Here is a 25,781-nt window from a genome sequence, read left to right as displayed (position 1 = left end):
TGAAAGGTGGCCCCGGAGGGAAGAGCCGAGTGGCCTTCGCCCTCACACCAGCCCCGCCCTGGCGCCACCCCCAGATGTGACTTAGGTTTCTGGCACACGGGGCTCAGGCTGTCCTCTCACCTCAGAGGCAATAAGCGGCTTGAACCTGCCAAGCAACAGGAGAGCAACTGTCTGTGCAGCGCTGTGACCACCTCCAGAGACAAGTCAAAGCCTTGGCTCTGGGCCATCCCGATGCCCATGCTCACCGCGCCCACTGCCCACGCTCTCCCTCGAATCCCCCCCCACCCCCCAGCAGTGTGTTCTCACAGGAGAGGACTTTAGGTTACAAATGCTGCAGGTTGTATTCAAGTTTCAGGGCTGAGGCTGGAACTCCCGTGACCTAGGGGAAGGTCTCCCTCCAGCCTCCCATCCCCTCCGGAGTGGAGGGACAGGGACAGGGAAAGGTGTGCTCTCCTGGGCCCCCCGGCCAGCATGCTGCTAGGACGCCACCTGCTGCCCACCTGGCACACACGTTCTGCTAGACTCTCCCAGAAGCATGCTTCCTGTCTTAAGCAGGGAGAGCAAGGTGGCGGTGGGGTGCAGAGTGCACAGAAACAGTACTGGGGACTTCTCTCAGCATCCCTCCTCACGCCAAGTGATGGGCATGCTGGCTGGACAGATGCTGATCCCTGATGTGCAGCACAGCCAACAACTCAGGCAGACCCACAGCCACACTCCTAACCATGGACCACCTCTCCCTCCCTCCCTCCGGCAGCATTGCTGCCGCAGACCAAGGGCTGTCCACTCCCTGAATGGCACCTACACTCTTGTGGACTGGCTGGGGGGAGAGCTGCTGGGCACACGGCTACTCTGTTGGGGGACATGGAGCAAGATGTCCCTGGCCGACCCCTTTCGGCCAAGGCCAATTCCTGCCTGCTGCTCCAACTCCGAGAGCTGTGGGTTGCAATCCATTCAAGGCAGTTCCCAACATGCACCCCAGCTCTCCCCCCCTGCCCGCCCCCCCCAGGGTGCCCATTTGGTGTGAAGGCAGACCTCCGACTGGAAGTTAGAACCACCAAGAAATGTCCTCGAGCCCAAGTCAGCCTGGAGAAGCAGACAAGAGGAGCTACAGGGCTAGCAGAGCAAAAAGAAACAAAGGAAACCCATGGAGTCTCCTGCCCACGGTGGCTCAGTGGGGCAACACCAGCCGCCTGCACACCTTCAGAGCCCTTGCTGGACGGAGGCAACCGTGAAGGGGCCCTGCAGCTGCTCCAGCAGCTACCAGGGGGCGCTGCAGGGCCAGAGGCTCCCCCGACAGGGTGAGGGCATGAAGCAGTTGCTCCTCCTTCTGTCTGAGGTCTCAGGAATGGGGTGGCGTGGGAAGGCAGGTGTGGGGGCTGGTGAGTCCTGGTGCAGAGCTGCAGGTGGTGGTGTGGGGAGTGTGTCAGCAGGGGAGGTGGCAGTGTGGCAATGGGAGGGAGCCAAGCTCCTTTAGTTCACACAGGGCACAGTGGCTCCGGGCCACCCTCAGGGTTTCCCTTTAACTGAAGGGCTGACTGGGAGCAGGTGAGATGCCCTAGGAAAAGGGAGACGTTAACTCCATGGAGGATTCCCACTTGCCCGGGGCCTGGCCTGCCGACCCGGGTGAAAACTAGACACTGCCATCGCCTTCCTGCCCACCTGACCCGAAGCACGGGCACCGCCCTCCACCACTTACACAGAGCAGGCGGGTACCTGGGGTCTGCTTTTTGACTTGTGTTCCTGGAGGGGTAAACTCGCAGGGGCAGCCATCCCCAGCACCTAGTCAGCCGCACAAGAACTAAAGCAGAAGCGTCCAGCGTATCCAGAGGAAGTCAGGGAGCCAGGGCCAGCCCGCCCTCCGCTGCCAACAGGGAGCGCTTGGGGATGGGTGACTGGACATTGTTCCGAGGCACCCCTTTGTCAGCCCCCCCAGCTGAGGTGACCCAGGGCATCCTCGAATCGACCACAGGTGCTGCTTAAAGTGCAAAGAGACCCGGAGGACTGGGTGGCATGCGGGGCGGGGCCTCTACCGCACACTCGGGTACCTTAGTGTCAGGCTTCTCCACTGCAGAGGAGTGGGGCAGCCATATCGGTGGCAGCCTTAGCGGACTGCGTGTTGTGGGGCAGAGGTGGGTGTGAGAAGGGTTCTCCCAGGGGCCAGGAAGCTGAGGGGAAGGCCGCGGGAGGGGTGGCGGTGGTGTGACAGGCAGGCACGGTGCTCTGGTGACTAATGGCTTTTGTGCCTGTGGCTCCTCGGCCTGCTGGCCTGGGAGCATGAAGGATGAGTGTGGGCGGCAAATCATACCCTGCCCACTCCCCACAAGCAGCGCTGCTGGCGGCATTCTATGGCCCAGGACGAAAATGACTCTAACTCCAAACACACTAAACCAACCCCCAGGTGCACCCCTGCACCCTCAGCTGTCCCCCCCTCACAGGCGTACCACTCCCCCCACGCACACGCACACACCAAGTAGTGTTTCCATAGTACTGTAGTGTGTCCATAGTACTGTAGTGTGTCCAAAGGCAGACCAATTCCAGGCTGGTCCGCTGGTCTCCCCGCGCTGCCCACTAAGGGCTCAAACCATCTTTTGGGGAAAGGGGGACCGGGTGACAGACCCCAACAGGCTCTCAGGCAATCAGCCCCGGGCCTCCTGGCTTTGCTGTCACAGAGAAGGGCCACCTTCCACCTGTCTGCCTCTCCGAGGGGTGGGAGAAGAGCGTAATCTTGAGGTCTGCAGTTTTCTTCTGGTAGTGTCTTCCTTTTTCTTTTTAAAAATTATTGGATTTTCCCATTTTCCTTCCAGTGTTCCTTGGCTGCAAAGGGAATGTATCCCAAAGCCCGTGAGGGGAGGGCGTGGAGCCAGAGGGGAAAGCTGCGCTCCCTTGATCCAGCCACAAAGCTCCCTCAGCACTGCACCTCGGGGTGGCAGAGCCCCGTCCCACACGTTCCCAAGGAGGACGCTAGACAGGCATAGAGAAGGTGGGAAGGGACAGACGGGAAGTGTTCCCTGGGGTTGCTAGCCCTGCCCTGGGGTGGCCCGCATCTCGGAACCTCCTCCTTCCGCTGTCCAAGGCCAGGGCCGTCCAAGCAGTGGGCGACGCACCGAGGCCAGTGTGTGCGGGCAGGCGGGTCAGGGAGCAGTGAACGGATGAGGGCCACTGGGGCTGCTGCCTGACAAGGTCAGTCCTCCAAGGGGTCCATGACAAAGGGTAGGGCCCACCGGGCCTCTGCTGTAGCCAGCCCCAGGCCTGAGAGCTGGGCTTGGGGCATCTGACAGCCCAGCCTATGGTGGACTGTTGGCTGGTGCTACCGCTGAGGTTTTGAGAAGGTGACAGGGCAGAGGGGACACCCTCCCCGCCCCTGCCCAGCGGGCCTGGTTGTGTACAGGCCAAAGCCCACCTTACCGAAGAGAGAAGACGGTTTCCTTTTGCCCCAGAACTTGGTGACTCACAGCGTGTGCTCAGCTTGAAGCTGGGAGGGGAGCAGTGGCTGCATCGGGGACTGGGGGGTGGGTGGAGGCGACTGGGGGGGTGATGGCTGGCTGGTGATGGGTGTGGAGGTGAGAAAGGGCACGGTGGAAGCCACGGCAGAGGGGGAGCTGGGCGTGGCGCCGGGAGGCTCGCTGATGGGCCGATTGTAGAAGAAGAAAGGGCACTGCTGGATGAAGAGCTCGATGATTGTCTGATAGGTCCGCGTGGCCGTGAGCGCGTCCATGGTGCTGAAGTCGGGCCTCATCAAGGTGGGCCAGAAGCAGATGGAGAGGTTCTCACTGGTCATGAGATTCACCTTGTTGTTGTGGCTGACTCTGTAGGTGACACCAAATTCACAGTCAGACTCTGAGGGACAGGGGGCCCACCTGTGTGCTGTGCCCTGGTCACTGTCACCTGGCTGTCCTTCCTGCCTGCCCACCACAGCAGGGAACGGAAAGGCGCAAGCACAGCCCTCTGTGCCCTGTCCTCTGCTCCGGGGTGGCTCTGAGGCCCTGGCCCATGGGAGGCCCCCCAAGTCTTGGGGTGAACAGACTGCCTCCAGGACTCTTGCCCAGACCACTGAAGTGGGTGACAATGCTCTGGCTGTGCAAGATGGGGAGTGTGTGTCCAGCCAGAGCTCCCAGAATACCAGGGCCGAGATGAAACCAGGTCTGTCTGGGAACAGACAGTACGTGCGGGTAAACTGGGACCTGTGCCGTTACCAGGTTTCCTGACCGCAGCTCCTGCCCTCACTGGACGGGGGGCGGCTTTCCCAGTGCCTGGGTTGGCGAGGTGTCACACACCACGGACACGAACACTGGAGAGAGGACGTTGGCACACTTGGGGCCACGCGGGCCTCTCTCAGACAGAACCAGGGTGGGCCTGAGCCAGAAGTGCCCCCTGGGGAGGCGGACCAGCACCCCTGCAGGCTGGGGAGGGACGGAGCCTCGCTCAGCCTCATTCTGCTGCTCCCTGGCCCTGACTGGTGATTCCTGCGGAGAAAAGACCAAACAGCAAGCCCTGCGACATACTTGTTTAGGTGGGAGATGACGTATTTGAAGACTTCGTGGTTTTCCTTTGGAAACTTCTTGAGGACTTCCTTGAGGGCATGCAGCTTTTGCTCTCGGTCGTTGATTTCTGAGGAAAGAGAAAACCAAAGACTTCCATGGCTGAGGCTGGGGTGTTCCGGGGCTCAGAGCAGACCCTGGTCCCGGACAGCTGGCGGCCACCAAGGGCGTGCTGTGTCGGACCTTCTCTGAGGGAAGCCCAGCCCCTTTCTCCCCCCAGAGCCTGTGCCAAGGCGGCACACCTGGCAGTGGCTCGGGCCCCGGGGCCAGGCCCACCTCTGGGTCCCAGGCGCCCGCTGAAGGGGAGCACTGTGCGCCTGGAGCTTCCTGGCCCCCACCACCCGAGACTCAAGGATCCAAAGAGGCTCCACCATAAAGAACACCATTCTTTGCTCATCTGGTTGCCCCTGGAGACAGGCATCTCAACGCAGAAAGCCCGCTTGCTTCCTGACCAGACGGGTGAGCGCTGCCACCCACGCCAACCGACTGTCTAGGGAGGGAGTTTGTCACAAAAGCAGGGCTCTGTCCTTTTCCTGGAGCCACAGGACCCCCCACAAATCCCCCTATAGGAAGAGCCGATGGAAACAGTGGGGGCTTCTCAGGCAGTCCATCGAAGGGTCTACACCCCCCGCCCCCTTTGCCCATCATGAAACCCTAACGTGCTAGGAGAGAACACAAGCTCACTAGGAGGAAACGCTTGGCCCACGCCAGGCCTGCCTCAGTGCCCTCACAAGCCATGAGGCAGGGCTGTCCCCCATGTCAAGCATGAGGAATCGGAGGCCCAGAGCGGTTGCAGAACCTAAGTGGGGACCACTCGCTCTCTGGGCTGGGCCATCTCAGCTGGAGAGCCATCCGGGGCCAGGCAGCCAGGACAGGTGCTCTGAGCGTGGGAGGTATCCCAATGGCTCCGCTCAGAAGTGAAGGTTCACTCCAGGACTCCAGGGCTTAGCTCCTACAGCAGGGTCGTCCCAGGAAGAACGGCAGCGATCCCACACTGAGGATTGGGGGGTGGCTGGATGGGGGTCATTAAGAAATATGATGGTTCCTCGTTGGTTTGGGGGCACAAGCCCCTTTCCCCACAAATAAGCCACGCACACGTCTGCCTGCACCTGGAGGCTGGCGGACTCCCCAAACCCCCGTGTTCTTTAGGAAGCTTGTGCAGTAGGGGGTGTGCCAGAGGGTTGGTCTGGGGCAGCGCAGAGAAGTCTGGCTCAAGCTAGACTTGGAAGAACAGATGGAACAGAAACAGCCGGCTGGGAGGGCGGGAGGTGCAGAGAGAATCTGCTGGGAAGTACTGACCCACATGGTCCTGGGTGCGAATTCTGCCTCTGACACCAAACAGCTGTGTGACTTTGGGGATTTGGGAACATTTGCTTTTTAGAAAATGACCAAAAACAAACAAACAACAACAACAACAATAAACCCCCCCCCCCAAAACCACAGAAACTAATTATGTGGGGCCACTATCGGCTTCATTTCTCTGAACCCAAGATTTATTTTAAGGGTTCAACCTCAAGGGCACACTTTGTCTCTGGCCTTGAGTTTCAGAACCCTTTCCTGTTAAGTTTCAAGAAAAAGTTTACTTAAAAGCAGTAAGCAGCTCCCAGAGGAGGAGTGTGTGCAGGGCTGTCTCAGTAAAACCATCGTGCCCTTTGAGATGCGAGCTCAGCACAGGTCAACCTCGGAGCCGTGTGTGCAATAATGAGGCGCTCCCACAGCCGCAGCACCTTCACCTACAGGCAGCCTCACCCGCCCTCCTGGCTGGAGGCAGGAAACGGGGCTGGCCAGGCCCCCGTCTGCCCTGGATGCCCCCCCCTTCCTATCCGCCCGAGCAACAAGGAGGGTTGCTTCCTCTCTCTTCCTTGGGGAAAAGGAGGGGCAGGGTGGGGCTGACGGAGGCTGCTTTGATAGTAATTATGGACCACACCCAGGAATGCCACCCTCCTTCCTGACACAGTGAGGTGCCCGACAGGGACCTCCATGGCCACCTCCTGTGCTCCCGCTCCCTTTCTCCCACTGGCTTCATGGCACAGGCGTCCACAATGCGGAGGAGCATCAGGCGAGTGGTGGGAGGAGGAGGGAGGCCATGAAGGAGAGCACCAGGAAGCCTCCCAGGGCAAAGCCTGGCCCTGCATCTGCCACATGAAAAGCAAGGCCCATCGTGCTGATGTCCTGCTGACTCGACCTTGTTCACTTCCCTCAGGCAAGCAAAGCCCCACCAGCGCCAAGGGATCCACTCCGGGCTCACACTGGCAGCCTCGCCAGGCCAGCCCCGGCACCAGGGATTTCTCACTCAGGGACGGGTATGCTGGAGTGCTGGCCGGGGATTTCAGTCACTTTCGGTGCAGCCCTCACCATCACCTGAGTGAAGGTGGGGCTGGGTTTACCCCACAGGCTGGCTAAGCAAACCTGCTCAAGAGGCAATGCCAAACGCACAAGGCTGGTGAGGGGGAGGTGGGGAGGGTCCCAGACTGTCTCCCGGGCCAGCACACCTGCTCTGGATCACCTGCCTTCCACCACACTGCAGCGCCCCCTCCAGGTGTCAGGTGAAAGCAGGACACTCTAGGAGAGGCAAGACAAAGTCTGGACACAGACCAGGCAACTTACAACAACTGAGACCACAGAACTCAGGAGGAAGAAGAGGGGACTGCCAGAGGCCACCGTGGACCTCAGAGACTAGCTCATCGCATCCCTCACGTTAGACAGATAACCCCAGGCTCAAAGAAGTAAAAATACTGGTTTAAGGTCACATAAGTTGGTGCCAGGGGCCCTGATCTCAAACACCAGTCTTGCTTTGGTTGTGCCACTCTGCTGCCATCTTTGGCATCCAGGCTGCCAACAGGCTCTAGGTTTGGATCTGCGGTGCCCAACAGTGCCTAGAGGAAAATCCTTGATGACCTTTGACCACCTGGCACACTGGCACCACCAGAAGAGGACAACACCCAGCTCAGGGCCACACCCCTCGGTGAGGCATGCAGGCACACCCGTGTGCAGTCCCCACCTTTCCCGCAGGTGGGAAATGACTCCAGGGCGTCCTCCTGGAGGCACAACCCGCAGTAGCCCGCTCAGTGTCCCACCAGACCGAGGCAGGGACTGGCACGTGCTAGGAGGTGAGGGACAACCCCACGCTCTTAAGCAGCTATGTGGACAGACAAGAGGAAGCAGGATCCCAGGATGAGCAACGTCACAAGGCAGCATGTGAGTAAGAGCCCAGTGAGCAGTGAGGCTGGTCCGCCTGTGACCACGCCAGTCTGTCGGTTAGAATCTGTGGCCCTACGTGGTTTCACCTGTAAATGGGATGGTAAGATGGTGAGCTGCATCCTGAACCATTTTGGGTCACACATCCCTCTGACAATCTGATGAAAGCTACTGGTCTTCTCTATGCACTAAAATGTGCACACGGATCTCACTTGCAGTTATAGGTTCCTGGAATCAAAGGTCCTTAGAACCTCTGCACTGAGATGGGGCCAGCTGCAGGGCTCCTTCTGGCACAAAAAGACATAGGTCAGTGCTTCTGTGGCACTGGGTGGACCAGACAGGTGGTGGGGCCACGGGTATTGTGGGAGGTCAAGGAGAAGGTGTGGAGCAAGAATAATTGATGACACTTTTGGAATGCTGAGGTGAGGTGTGAGGAGGAGATGGAATGGGGAAGTCAAAGCTGTTTTCTCTGCCTCATGCCACCTCTTCCATGAAGCCCTCTCCTTACTTCCTCCACCACTGTCTTTTCTGCATTTCCAGCTCAGCTAGCTTCATTCTGTCTGGCAAACAGCTCACATGTGCACGTGGGGAGGGCAGGGACAATGTCTCAGCACCAAAGGTCAAGCCTCAGCTTGCCACTCCCTAGCGGTATGCTGTTCTTCATTTCTCAATCTCCCACACATCACCTTGAACGTGGTAGAAAGATGACTGGCGAATAATCACAAAAATCTCTATTTTGTGGGCACATTTTCAGCATGTCCAATATTGTGAAATTATGGAGCTAACAAAACAATTTGATAGTGACCTTGGTATTTGTTGTGATGGGATCTGAAACCATTTCCAAGCCCTGAATACACACAGACACAACAGTTCTTAGGTATTAAGTGGAAAGAGCTGGTCAAGTTGATGTTGCCATGGAAACCCAGCCAGGCTGGGAACAGCTACTTTTGGGCTTAAGAATCTTTGTTCCATGTCCCTGAACACTCACTCTGGTACTGCCTGGGGGCTGTCTCTGGCTCAGTTACCCACCCCTGACACACACAGCCCACTCTTCACTCAGCTAGCTTTGGCTGTCAGAGGTGCCAGATCACTCCCCCCAACCAGGTTCAAGACAGAGACCCAGCTGACTAGCTGGGGGCACAGGAAACACAATAGGAAGAGGAAGCAGAAAATCTCCACCCTTTTCCAGGCTGCAGTGGCAGCAAGAAGCTCCCTTCCTCAGCACTGGAAGTTGCGGAAGCTGCTGTAGGAAGGGCAGCTGATTGCCTATCAATAACACCTCCCTCTCCTGCTCCCAACCCCCCCCAAAAACAAAAAAATGCTATGTCAGCAATTCCCACAGAAACAATGGGATTCTGTTGGGTGCCAGGACTCTACTAGCCTCTAGATGGCGCCAAGTCAAGACAAATGCTGACAGGAATCCCCCTAGCTCCTAGCAAGCTGGGTACCAGCCCATGCCTCCTCTCCCTAACTTCAGCCGAGAGACAAGCCCAGGCTGAAAGAAAGCTGGCTCCAGTGGAGATTTCCTACGTGTTTCACATCAGGGCCAGCCTGGAGTCTGCTGGAGCAGGGATTGCTGGGAGGACCTCTATCAGGATGCAGGATCAAAGAAGAAGCGGACACCTGTCCCCACCCCTAAGTCATCTGGAGAAACCCGACTCCTGTCCCGAGAAGGCAGATGGGAAAGAAGGCCAGATGAGCTATGACATCCCAGAACTCTGCCCCATCCCTGGTGGGCTTGGGCAGGATTAGGAGCTATAAACAACTTTAATCTGGCAAGACCATGTGGATAAAATATGGTGGAAACCAACATCACGGGGCACGCAGACCATGGGAAGGTGATGCAGGGGTCAGGTCCTGACAGGGGCACCTCCGCGGGGCAGGGGTGGCCTTCCGCCAGCACCTCTAGTCACTGAAGCCACTAGGAGTCCGTGACCCAGAACTTAAAGCTCTGCTGGTTTGAGACCTCCCTCAAATTTCTGTCATACCAGCCTTGTGAGTAAATTGTGCTTGCTTAGAACTCCCTCTTCTCAGTCCCGCTAGTGTGGCTCAGTAGTTGAGTGCTGACCCATAAACCGAGAGGTCACCGGTTTGATTCCCAGTAGGGGGTGTGCAGGAGGCAGCCGGTCAATGATTCTCTCTCATCAATGTTTCTATTGCTCTATTCCACTCCCTTCCTCTCTCTCTAAAATCAATGGAAAAAAAAAAAACAAAACAACAACAACAACAATATCCTCCCTCCTTTGAGTTGGGCAGTGACAAGATGAGACGAACGTCCTGGGGTCTGAGGAACATGGCACCCCTTGGTCACTGGCAGACACTTCCTTCTGCTGCAAAGCAATGGCTGCTTCTGGGCTTGGTCTACCAGAAGTACAAGTTAGGAAAGCTGCCTTTGGCTAAAAAGAGTAGAAAGTGCTACACGTGGGAAGCTCCAAGAGGTCAGGTCCCCTCCTCAGAACTACACCAAGTCCAGGAAAGGCTGCCCAGGGGGAAGGCCCGGCCTGAGAGGGGCAGGCCAGGGCAGGAACAGCTGTCTAGGCAGGCGGGGGAGCATGCGGGAGAGCAGGCAGAGATGGCCCTTAAAACAAGGTGCTAAGTTGCTGTAGCCCCAAGTGATCATCTAGCTGGGGCCACTGGCCTGTCCCTTTCCCTCAGAGGCTGGCTGATAGGAGGAGAGGCGTGAGGGAGAGGCAGGGAAAGGAAAGTAACATCTACCTCTTAACAGGGCCTGTTGTAGCCCCGCCTCTGTAACTTTCCTAATCTCATTTCATAAACAGGAGTAGGGACAGCAACATAGAAAACGAAGGGTCAGAGAACATCACAATATGCACTAGCAAAGGAGCATGGATTCAATCCGAATTTGACACCCAAACTGGGCTCTTAACTCATGGAGTTTGGGGGGACCTTCAGAGAAGAACCTCTGGTCCTCAAAGGCAGGAGCCTCATTTGCAAGTCCCTTTGGTGTCATCTAGTTCCCTTTCCTTATGTCCTTTAAATCTCAGCTCCAAGAGCCACCGTGCCCGCCCCCGAGGGCAGGACCCATTCTTATGGTGCTGCCCCCGCCCCTCTCCCTCAGTGTGCCCAGTGCAGTCAGGCTGGGTTGCCGGTACTCACTGTGCGCCTCCACCAGATCAATCTGCATGTTGTAGGGGACCAGGGGGTCAGGCAGCTCTGAGAAAAAGCTCTTCATGGCACCAGCCACGGTATTCACTGTGAAGTCTTTCTCTGCCAAGTCCAGGTTGTGGTCTGAAAGGAAGTTGGAAGAGTGAGGCCAGGTCGAGCTAAGCTGTGCAGAAGCATAAGGAAAACCCTGTGCTTGGGGGAAGTCAGGGAGACCTCGAGGACCCTGGGGTGCTGCCCAGGGCTGGCCTGGAGCCTGCGCAGGGCCTCAGGATGACCACAGACTGGACAGGAGCAGCCCTGGTGCTGCTAAAAGAAGGTTCTCAGATTCGCAGAGGCCGACAGCCAACACCTCCTTCCAAGGTCACCCTGTGAGGAGGAGCCGCACCCCCTCCTCTGAGCCATCCAGTGAGCTCCCTCTGTGCGCCTGGACGTGCTGCTCCCTTTTCCTGACACCCATCCCTCCACGGGAAGAAAGGAAGGGGCTTTCCTAAAAAGCTGGCTCACTTTTCATGGTGGGCTGCAAACACATTACCAACAATCTTGACCACTGTCACCCCAAGAAATTCAATAAAAAAGAAAAAAAATACCCTGCAACAGTCCTGATTGCTGCCCCCGTCTTCACCCCTTATGATGTAGGACAGACTCGTTCTTTTTCCTCTGGCCCCTCAGCTTATGACACCTCGGTCTCTAATATCTAATTTTTTCTTTTCAGACTTGACTGCACTCCTGATTTGTAAGAAATCATCGACTGAGAGTCATTAGCTGGTCCCATTTTGGGGGGATAAGCTGTTACAGATTCTTGTATATACGGTACAAGTGCATACCCAAGGGCGTGGCAACACCCTCATGTGGACCTCATGCTTCCTAGCCCAGAAGATGAATGTGCGTCCCTTCTCTCGTGTCACCTCTCCCCACGGGCCACTAGCAGAGACCGACTGTGGTGCTGCAGTGCGATGGCCCCGGTGCTTGGGCAGGGAGCCTGCTCCTGGCTGTGCCCTGGCAGCTGCTCTGTCACGCAGCCCGCACAGGCTGCCTGGCTTCTGAGCCTGGCTGGGTCCCCTCAGGCCCAGCCGTGCGTTTAGTCTGACCCCACTTTGATCCTTAGGTTACCTCCCTCCCTGGCCAGTGACATCTGAGAACTTTGATTGCTTTGGCTCATCTGCTCTGGCACCGGTGGGTGAGACTTCTCGTCCCACAGAACGCTCAGTGCTAAGAGGCAGAGTTTGGCCGAGCGTTTCGGTGAAAGAGATTTGGCCTCTCAGAGCTGCCCTAGCTCAGGAGACGGGAGTCCCGCTAAGAGCAAGTCTAATTCATGAGAGCTCAGCTTTAGAAGCCTGAGTCCCAGGGCTCAGCTAAGCACAAAATGTTCCCTTGCTTTCTCTCTCATGCAGGGACTTTGTGAGAGGGGCACTCCTTTGTGGGAAGGGGCCCTGGCAAAATAAGTTTGTCTTCTCAACTCAACTTTACATCATGTGCATGTAATTATGCCTGCATGGCCCAGTCCCAGGGAGGCAAGGCCCTCCAGTGGTGAAGGAGGCATGTGCCAGGGTGACCCGAAGAGTGTCTGTGGGAGGTGATGGGCTGACACAGGCTTGGCAGGGGGATGTTTCCGTTTGCTGACAGGGCCTGTTCCTCCTCTGTGGCAGTGTGACCATGGAGGCGATCCTAACTGGGGCCAAATGCTTTCTGTTTCTCAGTCACCAAGCCAGCACCTCTTGCTCTGGGGCTGTGTGTGGCAGGAGCACCCCCAGGGCTGAACTGCAGCTCCCTCAAGGGGCTCCACTGGCAGTTTGGCTGTCGTGGTCGCCTTGACTGGCTCCGGCCTCCGATGCTCAGCAGGCTGTGGCCTTACCTTGATCAAACTGTCTCTGCAGACTCTCCATCTCCGACTTGTTCCCGCTGACCCGGTAGATGCCTTCAGTGCTCAGTCCTGAGGAGAAACAAGCAGGTGTCTTAGGTGCAGGCAGTGGAGAGCACAGACTGAGGGGACAGACTCGAGGAGAGAAGGGGAGAGCATGAGGCACCTTCCCTGAGAGGGAAAAGGGCTAAAGCAATTTCCTAGATGCTTCAACCTATTTCCCCCATATTCTTTTTATTCCCCACTGAGTTTTAGAGAGTGTAAGAGAGGAAGGAAGGGGGAGAGAGTAGGGAAGAGAAAACATCAATGTGAGAGACACACTGATTGGTTACCTCCTGTACACCCCCCAACCGGGGCCAGGGATCAAACCTGCAACCCAGGTACATGCTCTTGACTGGGAATCGAACCCTTGACCCTTCAGTGCGCGGGGCGACGCTCTAACCACTGAGCAACACCAGCCAGGGCCCCCATATTCTTTTTCAATTAAAAATTTAAAATACTTGATTTTGAAAAAATAAAAATAATATAGAAATACATCAGCCAAAGATAACTTTGTCCACAGTTTGACGTATACTCTTGAATTAAAATTTTTTTTAACAAAAGGGAGATAATATTCTCTTAACCCACCCTTTTCACTTACCAACTACTAGTATGTTGTGAATTTACTCTAGTCATTAACTATTCTTATTTTTTTTTACAATATGATTTTAAAGACATCAAAGGATATAATAACTTTAAAAACAGTCCTATTGTTAATCATTTAGGTTTTCCCAAGTTTTCACTGTTAGAAAGAACCCACAATTATGTTTTTTGGATAGCTAGTAAGTGTAACAGATTCTTGGCAGTGTGTATTTCTCACTTTGTGAATTTCCTATTCACATTCTTGTTTATTTTCCTGTAAGAGTGGTTCTTCTCATTTTGTACTTGAAAGAAGTCTTAGAATATTAAGCAATTGCCTGTGTTAATGTTATAAACATTTACATTTTTTGCCTTTTTGTTATTGGTCTCCTATTTTTGTGTATTACATTTTTTAAAGTACATAATTTAAAAATTTTAGGTTTTCAAGACCAGTCATTTTCTTTATGATGTCTTCCTTTGTTTTTATGCCTAATACGGGTTTTTCTATTCTTAGTTTAGTTTCTATTTCTTCCTTCTTTTATACTTTTTAAAAATTCAATTAAATAGTAAAGAAGAATATAAAGCATCAACCGAGCAACTGGCCTCCACCTCACTCTCACCCCTTGGCAGAGTAGATTCTAAGCACTGTCCACCGACTCCATCTCCCCTTCCAGGGAAGGAAAGTCCACTGTGGCCTCCTTACATCACCGTCTAAAGGACAATTAAGTCCCTGTGAAAACCAAGACGGGGTCTCAGGGCCAAACCAATCCCGGTCCCTTCTGAAGACTGGCTTCGAGCAGCTCTGGCCGGCTGACGGGGCACTGAGGCAGTGCCCTGAGCTACCACTGCACACACACCAGAAGGCAGTGTAGGCAGTGGAGAGAGGGCCAGGCCCTGCAGTCAGTAGGCTCCTCTGAAGAGGGACCCACCAGGTGAGATAAAAGCAGCCAGTCTGCCTGTTCCTGGGGCCCCAGATTAGTGGCAGGTGAACTTTGAAGAACACAGAAGCAAAAGTCACCAATTCCCTGGCTTAAAAGCTGTTAACTGCAGACCAGTCTTTCACCCCAGAGAAAGGGGGTTAGTGGATCGGTCCCAAGGACACCCTATGGTGCAATGTCTAGCTTATGAAGGAGCTGCCATCACAGCACTCGGTGAGAGAGGTGCGGACACTTTCTAACCTGAGGCTCCAGATGCACCCCGGCTCAGTGGTGACCTTTCCCACTGCCCCGCGCCCCCTTTTGGAATGAAAGTGCTTTCCTGCATCCACCCACCCTCATTCATTTATTAAAGAATGATAATACCATTGACTCCTCAGTCCCCAATAGTAGGAGCTACTAAATGAAGGGATAACAAACGAGAAAAATGAGGTTCAGAAAGGCCTTGGCCCACACTCACAGCGGGGAAGAGGTAGACTGGTCTAAGTCCAGGGCCTTTCCCACCCTCTGTGTCCACACTGTTCCGGAAGTCACTTGACATTTATCCACCAGGCTGAAGTCCAGACCAGTCTTTCCTCCCAGAAATACCACACTTGAGTAAAGTCCACTGGCCCTCGGCATTCTGGTAGCTTTGTAGATGGTACATCCCCTCCTGCTGTCAACCCAAAGGTCAGAGGCCAGGGGCTGGACCTTGTGCTCCATCCCTAGTTAGTAATTTTACAATGGTCTCTTTCCTCAGTGACTTCTCTAAACTGTTCACAGATGTACTTAAACTTCCTACTTATTTCACATCTCCAGTGACGCATATCACATGCTTATACATGAAACCATCCACATTTGGGCAAGCCCTGGGTGGGTATGTGTCAGCAGGCTCAAGGCTTCACCACTGGGTTGAAAAAACTATTTCCTAGGTAGTCTTCTCTTGACCTATCATCCTCTCCAATACAAAGAAAACGCAGGAGGAGCTTCCGAAGTCCTTGACAATGTCCACTGCCCTCCCAGAGCCCCAGTGTGGAGAGGCACTCTCTCAACTTCAGACCCTCACAGCCTCAGGCCATTCCATCATCTCTGCAACCTTGACCTTCAGCTCAGACAGAGCAGTCCTCTGCATTGTCTCCTAATGGCCACTTGCCCAGCACCACAGGGCAGAAAACAAGTGCAAATTAGTTATCTGCAGATTTTCAGAGGTATGGGCTGCCGAAACCTCCCTAGATCCACGATAACCAAAAGGGAAGCATTTGAAAGTGCAAGGCCAGCTCCACAGCATCAATTAATCATCAACTTAGTATTTCCTGTAATGCGGATGCATGTTTACTTTACGAAATCCATTTTAAAATAGTAATTCCACCGCTGCCCTACACAACACCATAACATAATTTAGAAAAGCTATTATTTGCTTGGCCAGTACAACTTTTCACAACTACTAATTAGACATCAATTAAATAAAAAAAAAAATTGCAGAGCAGACTTCGAACGCCGTGAAGGCTGTTAGTAAAACAGAGGGCTAGTGACATCAAGTGACATGGGTGAGGATGCAGGTGAGAACCAGGACACCTGACAGGCATGGGCAGCCAAGGAGCCCAGACCAGAGCAGGAAAGAGCTGGGGTGCTGCAGGCAGAGGGGCTGGATTCTAAGGGGGGTGTGTCCTGGGACCCACAGGCCCACACAGAAACACTCTAGGGGTGACTGGCTCACACGTGCCAGCAGGAAGCACAGGCCTTACCAACAGTAGCCCCAACCACAATGTCTGTTCCATGCCCACAAGTCCACCTGGGAGAGCTTTAACCTTAAACTGTGGGGCATGTCTACACACAGAAATCGCCAAAGACCCCACTACCCAAGCAGTCTCGGAGAGAGGCCTTTTTACTTCCTTAAAAAAAAAAAAAAAAAGCCTTAATGGTTTCAAATATCTACTCTGTTTTATGTTTAAGTTAATCTTTGGGAAAAGAACAAGACAAAGTTCAGAATGGCCAAGGTCACTATCTTCAAATATCTGAACTGCCATGTAGAACAGTTTTGTTCCAAAGGCTCGAGAGAGCAGAGCTCCAACTAAGAATGGAAATGATAGGAAGGCAGCTCTCTCAGTATATGAAATTATGCATAGCTACAGCTGTCACTCCTTGGAATGGGCCAGAGCTTTTGAACTCCCTCCTCACGGATAGCCATCTGTCTGGAATGCTGTTTAAAAAGATAGTATCTGGTCTAGGAAGATAGTAAGAACAATAACAAACCATTTACTGACTGCTTCCTATGTGGGAGGCACATAATGCTAAGTGCTTACTGTACATTTTACATTAACTCGCACCCCAGCCCCAGAGAGGTTATTACTAACCCCATTTTAGAGACGGGAATGCAGAGGCTAAGGGGTAAGTAACATGCATAAGATCAGAGTGGATTGAGATGTGAATCTCATTCCATCCTAGAGCCTTCATTTTTTTTACTTTTATGTTTGAAATCATTGGTTCTCAAAATCGCACATGAATCCAAATCTCCTGAAGGGCTTGTTATAATACAGGTTCCACCCGTAGAAGTTTCTGATTCTCTCTCTCTGGCCTGAGACTCTGCATTTCACATATTCTGGGTGATGTAGATCCTGGCTGGTCAGGGAGCTACACTTTGAGAACCGCCACTCTAGAACATGGCTCAGGCCTCTAAGGTCTCTCTGACTCCTGAATTCTATCATTCAATAAAATTGGGGGGTGGGGGGGAAAGAGGGGAGATGATACACAAGGAAAAATAAATACCAGATACTTTAGGAACAAAGCATTTCCAAAAAGTATTAAAATTGCTGCAACTGCCCTGACCGGTTTGGCTCAGTGGATAGAGCGTCGGCCTGCAGACTGAAGGGTCCCAGGTTCAATTCCACTCTAACCATCGAGCCATGCCAGCCAGGGCTGCTTTTATTTTTAAGCAAGCCCTTATGCGTTATTGAAATTTTTAACCTTGGCCAGGTATGACTTCTATAAAAAATGTTTAAAAATAGTCAAGAGAAAAGCAAAGAGACCTTATTCTTCTCTTCAATATTCACGGAGCACCCACCTGGCAGAGATGTCCCTTTCCAGAGCCTTTTAGGCGTAGTCTCCCCAAGACTGTTTTGGTGACATAGGAAGGCTAGATGGCCCCCCAATGCCAGCCAGGAGGTGCTCAATGGGCTAAGAATGGGCATATTTCACTGTGATTTCCCCATCACAGCAAATGCTGCTGGCCCTGGCTCCTGAGAGATGCCTGTGGCACTTACTTGGCAGACTAGGGGCATCAGGGAAATGGATGGGCGACCAGCAGGAGCTTGGGAATCAAGGGGAGAATCGCCTCCTACCCTGGTATGTGTCTCGTTTTCTGAAACGTCCAAACAAGTTTTTATTCCTGGATCGCAAGCACCAGGTCTCAGCACCTGTGCTCTTGGCCAGAATCTTTCCGAGTCAGCCCAGGCCAGACCGCACCTCTGCTCAGTCACCAGGACTCAGTTTCCCCCATTTCCTTCCTAGTACAAATCACTCTTCCTCCAAGTCACACTCTGACTTTTTTTTTTACCTTCTATATTTAGATATAAAAACTCAGCACTTTAGTCCTTTAAAGAAACTTAATTGGAGCTGCAGTGCTCTAAAGTGTCCCACAACTTTTGTGGAAAGAAACACATGTAATAGCCTCAGGCAGGCCAGATTTCAAGGCTAGAGGGGTGCTGAGAACTCGGGGAGAGAAGGAAACTCCCTTGAGCATAAAAATATCCAAACTGTCTTGGCAAGGACTGACCTCTGGGGAACCCCAGAGTAAGAGGCTCTCCTTTTGGGTCAAATGCCAACTGTGTGTCTATATAGCCCACCGCCTTCTGAGGCCCACACTGCAGCGCCCCCGCCTCCATGGGAGAAGAAAGGACAAGGGAACAGTAGAGTATTTAGGTCGAAAGCAGAAGCCACTTGCTGGATGTAAGACCCTGGGCAACTGTGTCTCAATTTCCTTCTCTGCACAACAGAGAGAACAGTGCCCATTTCATACCTGCTGGTGTGCATTTAGGAGACCTTAGCAAAGGGCTGAGGGAGTAAATGTTATGCTAATGACCTAAGTGGAAAGGAAGTTAGCAAGTGGAGGAATTTTGCTGTCAGGGAGACATGGGTTCGAATCTTGACCCTAACTTCCGCTCATCTGACTAGACAATGGATTAACACCTACTTTCTTAGACTACTGCAGGAATGAATGAGATAACCTAAGCAAAGCCCACAGCATAACGCCTACCATTTCCTTTTCTTTGCTCTAAACTCTTAACAAGCTTCAAGAGCAGTACCTGCCTGTAGGCATGGCCTATGCCTAGGGCTCAGCCAAAACAGGCCAGTCTACAGGAAAATATTTAAAAAATGCATGGGCTTCAACACCCACGTGACCTCAGTTCTGATTCTGGTCCTGTCTTATGGTGGCTGAGTGACTGGGGACAAACCACTCCACCTCTCAGAGCCTGGGCTCCTCATCAAACATCAGATGGTTAATTAATGACTTTGTTGCGATGTGAATACAGAGATTACGCATAGGGAAGGGAGTAATATAAAAGGCCGAACACTGAAATAATAATAATTTAAAAAGGCCAGGCACTTTTCTAAGCTCTTCACTAGAATTATCACAGTGAATCCACCCAGTAATTCCTTGAGGTAGATATTAATATTTTTATTCCCTTTTAAAAAATATATACTTTTAATGATTTCAGAGAGGAGCGGAGAGGGAGAGAGAGAGAGAAATAGAAACATCAGTGATGAGAGAGAATCATTGATCAGCTGCCTCCTGCACGCCCCACACTGGGGACTGAGCCCACAACCTGAACCTGGGCATGTGCCCTGACTGGGACTCGAACTGTGACCTCCTGGTTCATAGGTCGATGCTCAACCACTGAGCCATGCCAGCTGGGCTTTATTCCCTTTTTACAGACAGCAATGGAGCTCGGAGAGGCTAAGCCGTTTACTCAAGGCCACAGAGCTGGTAAGTAGTGGGGGCAGGATTTAAACCGGCTCACTCAAGTCTCTGTCTGAATGATCGTGCATTTAAACATTATACTACAAACTCAATGTTAATTCCCTGTACCCTTTTCCCTTAAATACTGTATGTAGGGTACATCCCATAAATGCCAGATTCATTATGGGTTATAAGAATTTTCCATTCCTCCCTTGTTTACTCATATGCATTCATGTCTTCATTCACACCCCGTTCAGTGTTCTCATCTGTCAATTGGAGGATTGAGTAGGAAGAGCCGGAGGAAAAATGCGGCCTCCTCTCCACATAGAAAGCAGCCAATGGAAAGTGTCCTGGCTTTATTCCTACAATAAAGTTCTACTATTGATAACATTACAGAGTCCCCACCAGATCTCCCTGTTGCCTTCCTGTTTTGGATGTGCTCAGAATGATTTTCTGGCTCTTCTATTCCTTGAACACTAGGGTCACTCTGCCCCCTCCAGTGCCCCTTTGTTAGCTGTCTTTCCTCGGTAATTCCCTCGTCAATCAAGATCTGTTTCTGGCGATGCCAGACCTCCTTTCTCCCCACGACAGAATGCCACTAACACTCTATTATGACTGCCTGACCGGGTGTTAGCCCCACAACTAGGCACTGCGGCTTTGTAAATTTCCAACGCCATTGTATGTACACACAGCCGTGTCATCAATCTCCGGGCTGGGGAGGAAGGGAGAGAGATCTGGAGGGGAAGAGATGAAAATATCACACCAGGTCTGGGGCATCATATGGCTCTAGCATCTGGCTGATCCTTTATAAGCTCCCCATGTACTTACTGTCATTAACTGTGAAAGCGGGCTTCTGGACCCTGCCGAGCCTAACAAGGGGCTCTATTTTTCCCCCGACTTTCAAGAAAATGCACAGCCCAATAGATGTGTTTAAGAGACCACAATGACCAAGTGAACTTCACACCAGCAGCCCAGAGTTGATGCTGCCTGTTCCGGGCAGCCCAGGATGGAGAATAGAGGAGTGTGACCCATAATCGAGGTGAGCAGGCTGCACTCTGCAAAGCAGCCACAAATGTTCAAAGCCACGAGCAGCTGGGGGCCCTCCTGTCAAGAGGGCCAGCGTCTTTTGGGCGCTGAGTGTGACTTCCCGAGTGCAAGCCCAGGAATGGCAGTGTGACTCTGGAGGTGGAGCTGGTGACACTACAGTGAGGGGTCTCATCGGCTAAACAAAGAACTACCAACAAAGAAACAGTCCTAACTAGCACACAGGTATAGTATGTTGCCACCATCACCACCATCTCCATGCATACAATGCCAACTTCTCTTCCGCAAGTAAAAAAGCTTATACAGAAGCTCCTTGAGGTCAGGGAAGATCCCTCCCAAGCATTAATGAGGGCAAAGGTTAACTTTTTTCAGTTCCTGACATCCAAAAAACCACGAAAGGAACGATGATGTCACCAAGGTCAGCCCAGTGTCCTTCCTTTCCTGGTCTCTCTCTTCCCTCACTAAGAAAGAGCATTTTTTATAGGTTAGAAACCTGCAATCCTCTGGCAGAAAAGCTGATCGTGGTCCCCACTGGCCTATAATTCTCCCACTCTAGGATAAAATACCCACTTCTCCACACATGGCCTGGCCTTTCAGGGACTCAAAGCACTGACCCCTTCCTGTCTCAGGGTCTTCCTACAGGTTGTTCCTTCTATTTTTACCTCCATTTTTTGGCTGGCTAAACATTGCTCCTTCAAAGTGGTCTCCCTTGACCCCCTGATCTAAATAAAGTCTGTTATAACAATAACTGTGTAGATTTATGCAGTGCTTATACTATGGCAGTGGTTCTCAACCTTCCTAATGCCGAGACACTTTAATACAGTTCCTCATGTTGTGGTGACCCCCAATTTCATTGTTACAAACTGAACATAATTAAAGCATAGTGATTAATCACAAAAACAATATGTAATTATATATGTGTTTTCCGATGGTCTTAGGCGACCCCTGTGAAAGGGTCGTTCGACCCCCAAAGGGGTTGTGACCCACGGGTTGAGAACTGCTGTACTATGGGTAGGCATAGTGATAAGCATTCCGCCTGCCTTATCTCATACTGGTGGTAGTTGTATACCGCCAGTATGTTATTCCCATTTTACAACGGAAGAAAACTGAGCCACACGGCAAGCCAAAGGCAGGGCTGGTATCCAAACCCAAGCAGCCTGACTCCAGAGCCTGTGTTTAATCACCACCCTCCACCACCTCCATACCTGTCCTATACAGCACTGGGCAAAATTTGAAAATCACCATACGTCTGTGTGCTTATCTGCTGAATGCTGGACCCCAGCAGGCCTGAGGGCAGGCAGTGGTTTCCCATTGCCCCTCTATGTACCTGGACTTGGCATAGTAACTCACTCCTGGAGAAGCCATTCAGTAACTATCAATGCAAAGGAGGGAAGGAGGGACTTATGCCTGAAAATATAAGTGCAGTTTCTCTGGTTGAAGAGAGGGAGGGAGTGGACTGAAGGAGTTTGTCCTCAACTAGCCTAGTGCCTCAAGGCATGCGGGTAGGTCTTCAGGGCCTGGCCCGCACAGGGAAAACTACATCAGTAAGTGTACCCACCTCCCTTCTCACCTTCCTTTAGGCGCCACCCCCCCCCCCCCCCCCCCCCCCCCCTACTCTTTTCTCTCCCTTTTTGGGTGAGTTAATTAAATGTTTGACCAAATATAACAGGCTAATTTTTAAGTTGATAATTTTGTATGGCCCACAAATGATGTTATAAATATCCAAATGGCCCCTGGCAGAAAAAGGTTCCCCACCCCTGCTTTAGGGACTGGTTAAGTCTGCTTTCACTGCCCCAGCTACTCCCTAGTGAAGTCACAGGGGCGTCGTAATTCACCAGGGTCAGTCCTCTGCTATGTGTGCTCTCCCCATCGGGCCGTTCACTCCTATAGGGCAGGGACATGGTTTGGCTTTGGTGGAGATCTGCACCCCGCCTCTCCCACACACAAGAGGGAGGAAGGAGATCAGGCCAAAGGAGCTCTCCCAGGCAACAATTCAATGGCACAGTCAGGCCAACTCCATGAAGGCCCAGGGAAGAACCAGCAGCGGACCATGGGTACTACTGTTCCCTGGCCACTCTTCGCGGACAGCCCGCTGCCCTGTGTGTGGCGCGGCCACAGTCTCCTCTGCCCTCAGCTGGCCAAGGGCGAGCGGCCTGTCTCACTGAGCTCACTGCTGCCGAGGGAAAGTGCACGTGGAACAGCCAGGCAGGAGGCCTGTCGGAACTGTCTCAGGGATCTGGGCTGCCCCCAGACTATTTCTGTCTTGGCTGGAAGGGCAGGATTCCTCTGTGGAAGAAGCTCTCCTTCTCTTTGGCTGCCTGGGCTCTCCAGGCAGCTTGCCAGGCCATGCTGTTCCCATCAGGGCACCGGGTCCTGAGGAAATCCGCTAGCAGTGCCGAGACACAAGCTCCATGAACTCTGCTTATCTGCGAGAGGCACAAGTGGAGCTGCCCGCCCACTCTGATGGCACGGGGGCATTTCTGGAAGGCAAGTGACTTGTGTTTATCGTACAAACAAGCAGAGAACGGGAGGGTGGTGAGAAATGGGCACATGGGAGGTTGTCAAAAACAGTAAAGAAAGCTTTGTTTTAAAAGTATTTGGATAATGGGAAAGCAACTCACTAACAAACCTGGAATTATAGGGGAGGGAGAGATTAAGTAACATAGAACCCCCATAAAAATCACAGCAAATGAAACCACACACCTCATATTTTAGTACTTTGTCATCAATTCAAAGCATTATAAATATGGCAATTACATAAAGCCTGTTGCTGTATTCAAGCTGTAACTGCACCTATTAAACTGTTACAGTGATAGATGGGAGTATCTATCCTGAAATTAGCTGCCTTCTCTGAAAGGAAGAATTACAGAGATCGAGGCTGACTGCAGGGAAATAACTGACTGGATCCAGCAGCTCCAATCGCACCAAATCTCCACAGCAGCTCTAGAAAGTGCCTACGATGAATGTGGATGAAAATATGGAGGCTTTTATTTAGGGCAGCTGCTTACCGCATGGGAAGGAACTTAGTAAACTTCTTCTTTCTTTTTTTAGTGTGTGGGTTCTTGATTTCGTGCAGGAAAGATTTCACAACATGAACCCCCGACTTTGTGGCCAAGTCAGACAGAAGTGTGGTTAACCTGGGAACCCAATACTTGCAACTGGTGTCTAAAGTGAGGGCTGTCTTGTGGGACTGAGTGTTGTAGAGTGTGATGGTAACTTTGGGTAGTGTCAGCATTGAGTCTTAAGACACCTGGTTGGTGTTAGAGTAGAAGCAGTGTTGGAAAAGACCCCCGATACCTGGTGTCAAAAGGAAAAACCGAACCCTCCCATGCAGTTAGAGAGAGAGAAGGCTATAGTCCAGTATTAGCTGGCTTCGCTCCACTGCTTCATGAGTTGCCAGGGCCCCACTTGATCTGTCTTCTTTGGGCTCCAAATGACCTCAGTGAAAGGAGGCAATATGGCCAAGATGGCAATGGCTCTGGGTTAAAATGCTAGCTCCTATCTTCATCTTTGGGAACCCCACTTTCTTCATCAGAAACGGGAAGTTACACCTATCTCAGAGCATTGCTATGCGGATGAAACGAGATTCGTGGAAACACTGAGCACAGGAGCAATGTGAGCTCCTGACTGACACTCAGTACACATTGTCTCCCTTAATACACACAACTACCCTGCAAGAGCTATTTCATCTCCATCTTACAGTCAAGGGAACCGAGACTCAGAGAGATGAAGAACCTGCCACGCTGCGCGCAGATGCGGCTCCAGCCCTGGGAAAGGCTGCGCTGCACTCTAGGGCTAATAAAGAGCCTTGCCAATGAGATGAAGCAAGCTGGGAGTTCACTGACAGCTGTAGGAAATCAGCTTGAGTAATAGTTTGGCCTTTTGTCCTGCTGTCTCCAATCAGGGCAACATTATAATTTGCTCTCAGTTAGTTACGAAGCTGAGAAATATATGCATATTACTAATTCCAAACACTTTGCAGCCATTTTCCATTTACTAGTTTGGTGGGGTTTTGGGAGGGCAGTTCCAAGGAAGACTGGGTTGGTGTTTTCTGAAGAACTGCACACCACCCATCCAAGTGTTCCCTGATGCGGGGCGCCTGTTTCTTGTGATCACTGTGAAAACACAAGGGAGACAGACGTGTGCTCGGCCATTTCTCTGTAGGGAGGGAGAAAACTGAGGGAGCCATTAAACTCTGGCACCCCTGAAGGCTGTCTCTTTTCAATCTATAATACGGAGGTGAGATAATGGAAATAAAGCCAGGAGCTAACATCACCACATTAAAACAGGTTTATTAGCTGCTGTTACTGCTGTTTGTCATTAGTATCCGTGATCAGTGACTCTGCACCTTGGAAAGGACCCAAGGGGACGGGATGGGCACCCAGTAAAGCTGCAGGTGGACTATAACCACATTGGGCTACTGGGCGCACAGAATCGCCCTGAAGCTATGAGGTCTCCTGACTAGATTGCTGGGAAGAGCAAATTATTTGATGTAGGCTCAGTCACTTCAATCTTATTCATCCTTTAAGTTCCAACAACTCTTCCTCCCAGCCTTCACCAATCTCTTTTGCAAGCTCTAATCAGTGGTTCTCAACCTTGGCTGCACATGAGAATCACCTGGGAATCTTTTTAAAATCCTGATTTCTGGGCCTCAGGTGAGGCCACAACATTAGTAACAAAGAAACAGAATTTCCGGAGGGTGAGGCCCAGAAATCAGGATTTTAAAAAGATTCCCAGGTGATTCTAATGTGCAGCCAAGGTTGAGAACCACTGCTCTAAGTGGTTTAGAGCCAAATCATTTTACCTTTATTGGATCATAAACTGCTTGAGGACAAGGGTGTGCCGCCATCCTTGCTCTGAATCACTGGTTTATTCCATAAACATTGGGCTGCACAGCAGTCTAACTTAGGAGGAAAGGACTCCCCTCACTCTGACAACCTCACAAAGGCTGTACATTTTGCTCTCTCCACAGAGTATGGGTGCACACACATACACAAAGTCTCTGCACTAATCTTCAGGGGTTCAGAGACCTCCAAAGCCCACCCACGGACTCTAGATTAAGCAACCCTAAGTGAGTCTACCTGTTTGCACAACCCTTCAAATCAGAGACTCCCAGGGTCTGAGAATCTGCTTTTCTCCAAGTTACTCTAACCAGGTCCCTCAAACAACTCTTTTTAAAAATATATTTTTATTGATTTCAGAGAGGAAGGGAGAGGGAGAGATAGAAAGATCAGAGATGAGAGAGAATCACTGACTGGCTGCCTCCTGCATTCCCCACACTGGGGATGGAGCCTGCAACCTCTTGGTTTGTATGTTGACGCTCAACCACTGAGCCAACTCTTCAAGCCAACTCCAAAGACAGCCCTCGTGCGGGGAACACTGCAGCTTTCAAAGGTGAAACAAGCCTTGTCTGTAATCTAAGAGCCTGGGGAAGGAAAAAGAAAAGCCAAAGTGGAGGCAGATTCTAGCCAACAACGGATCTCTAAATTATCATCTTGTATCTAGTGACTGTACTTCCTTATCTGCCCTCA

At 52.0% G+C, this 25,781-nt stretch overlaps 1 protein-coding gene across 1 annotated transcript in view; it reads right to left on the bottom strand.

Moving 5' to 3' along the window:
* Positions 1-89: 89 nt before the first annotated feature.
* The window catches only part of ARHGAP35 (Rho GTPase activating protein 35), a 90,342-nt gene continuing 64,650 nt past the window's right edge, over positions 90-25,781 (bottom strand). Inside the window, exons 3-6 of the mRNA XM_005857833.2 lie at positions 12,712-12,789; positions 10,851-10,982; positions 4,503-4,608; positions 90-3,806 (exon numbers count right to left, since the gene is read on the bottom strand). Of these exons, the coding sequence (XP_005857895.1) occupies positions 3,449-3,806; positions 4,503-4,608; positions 10,851-10,982; positions 12,712-12,789 (674 nt within the window). The 3' untranslated portion in view covers positions 90-3,448. The remainder of the gene's footprint in view (positions 3,807-4,502; positions 4,609-10,850; positions 10,983-12,711; positions 12,790-25,781) is intronic.

The sequence above is a fragment of the Myotis brandtii genome, unplaced genomic scaffold (assembly GCF_000412655.1).
Source record: "Myotis brandtii unplaced genomic scaffold, ASM41265v1 scaffold114, whole genome shotgun sequence".
In the NCBI taxonomy this organism is placed as follows: domain Eukaryota; kingdom Metazoa; phylum Chordata; class Mammalia; order Chiroptera; family Vespertilionidae; genus Myotis; species Myotis brandtii.
Note: the sequence above shows the minus strand (reverse complement) of the source record. Positions and strands in the feature narration are given on the sequence as shown.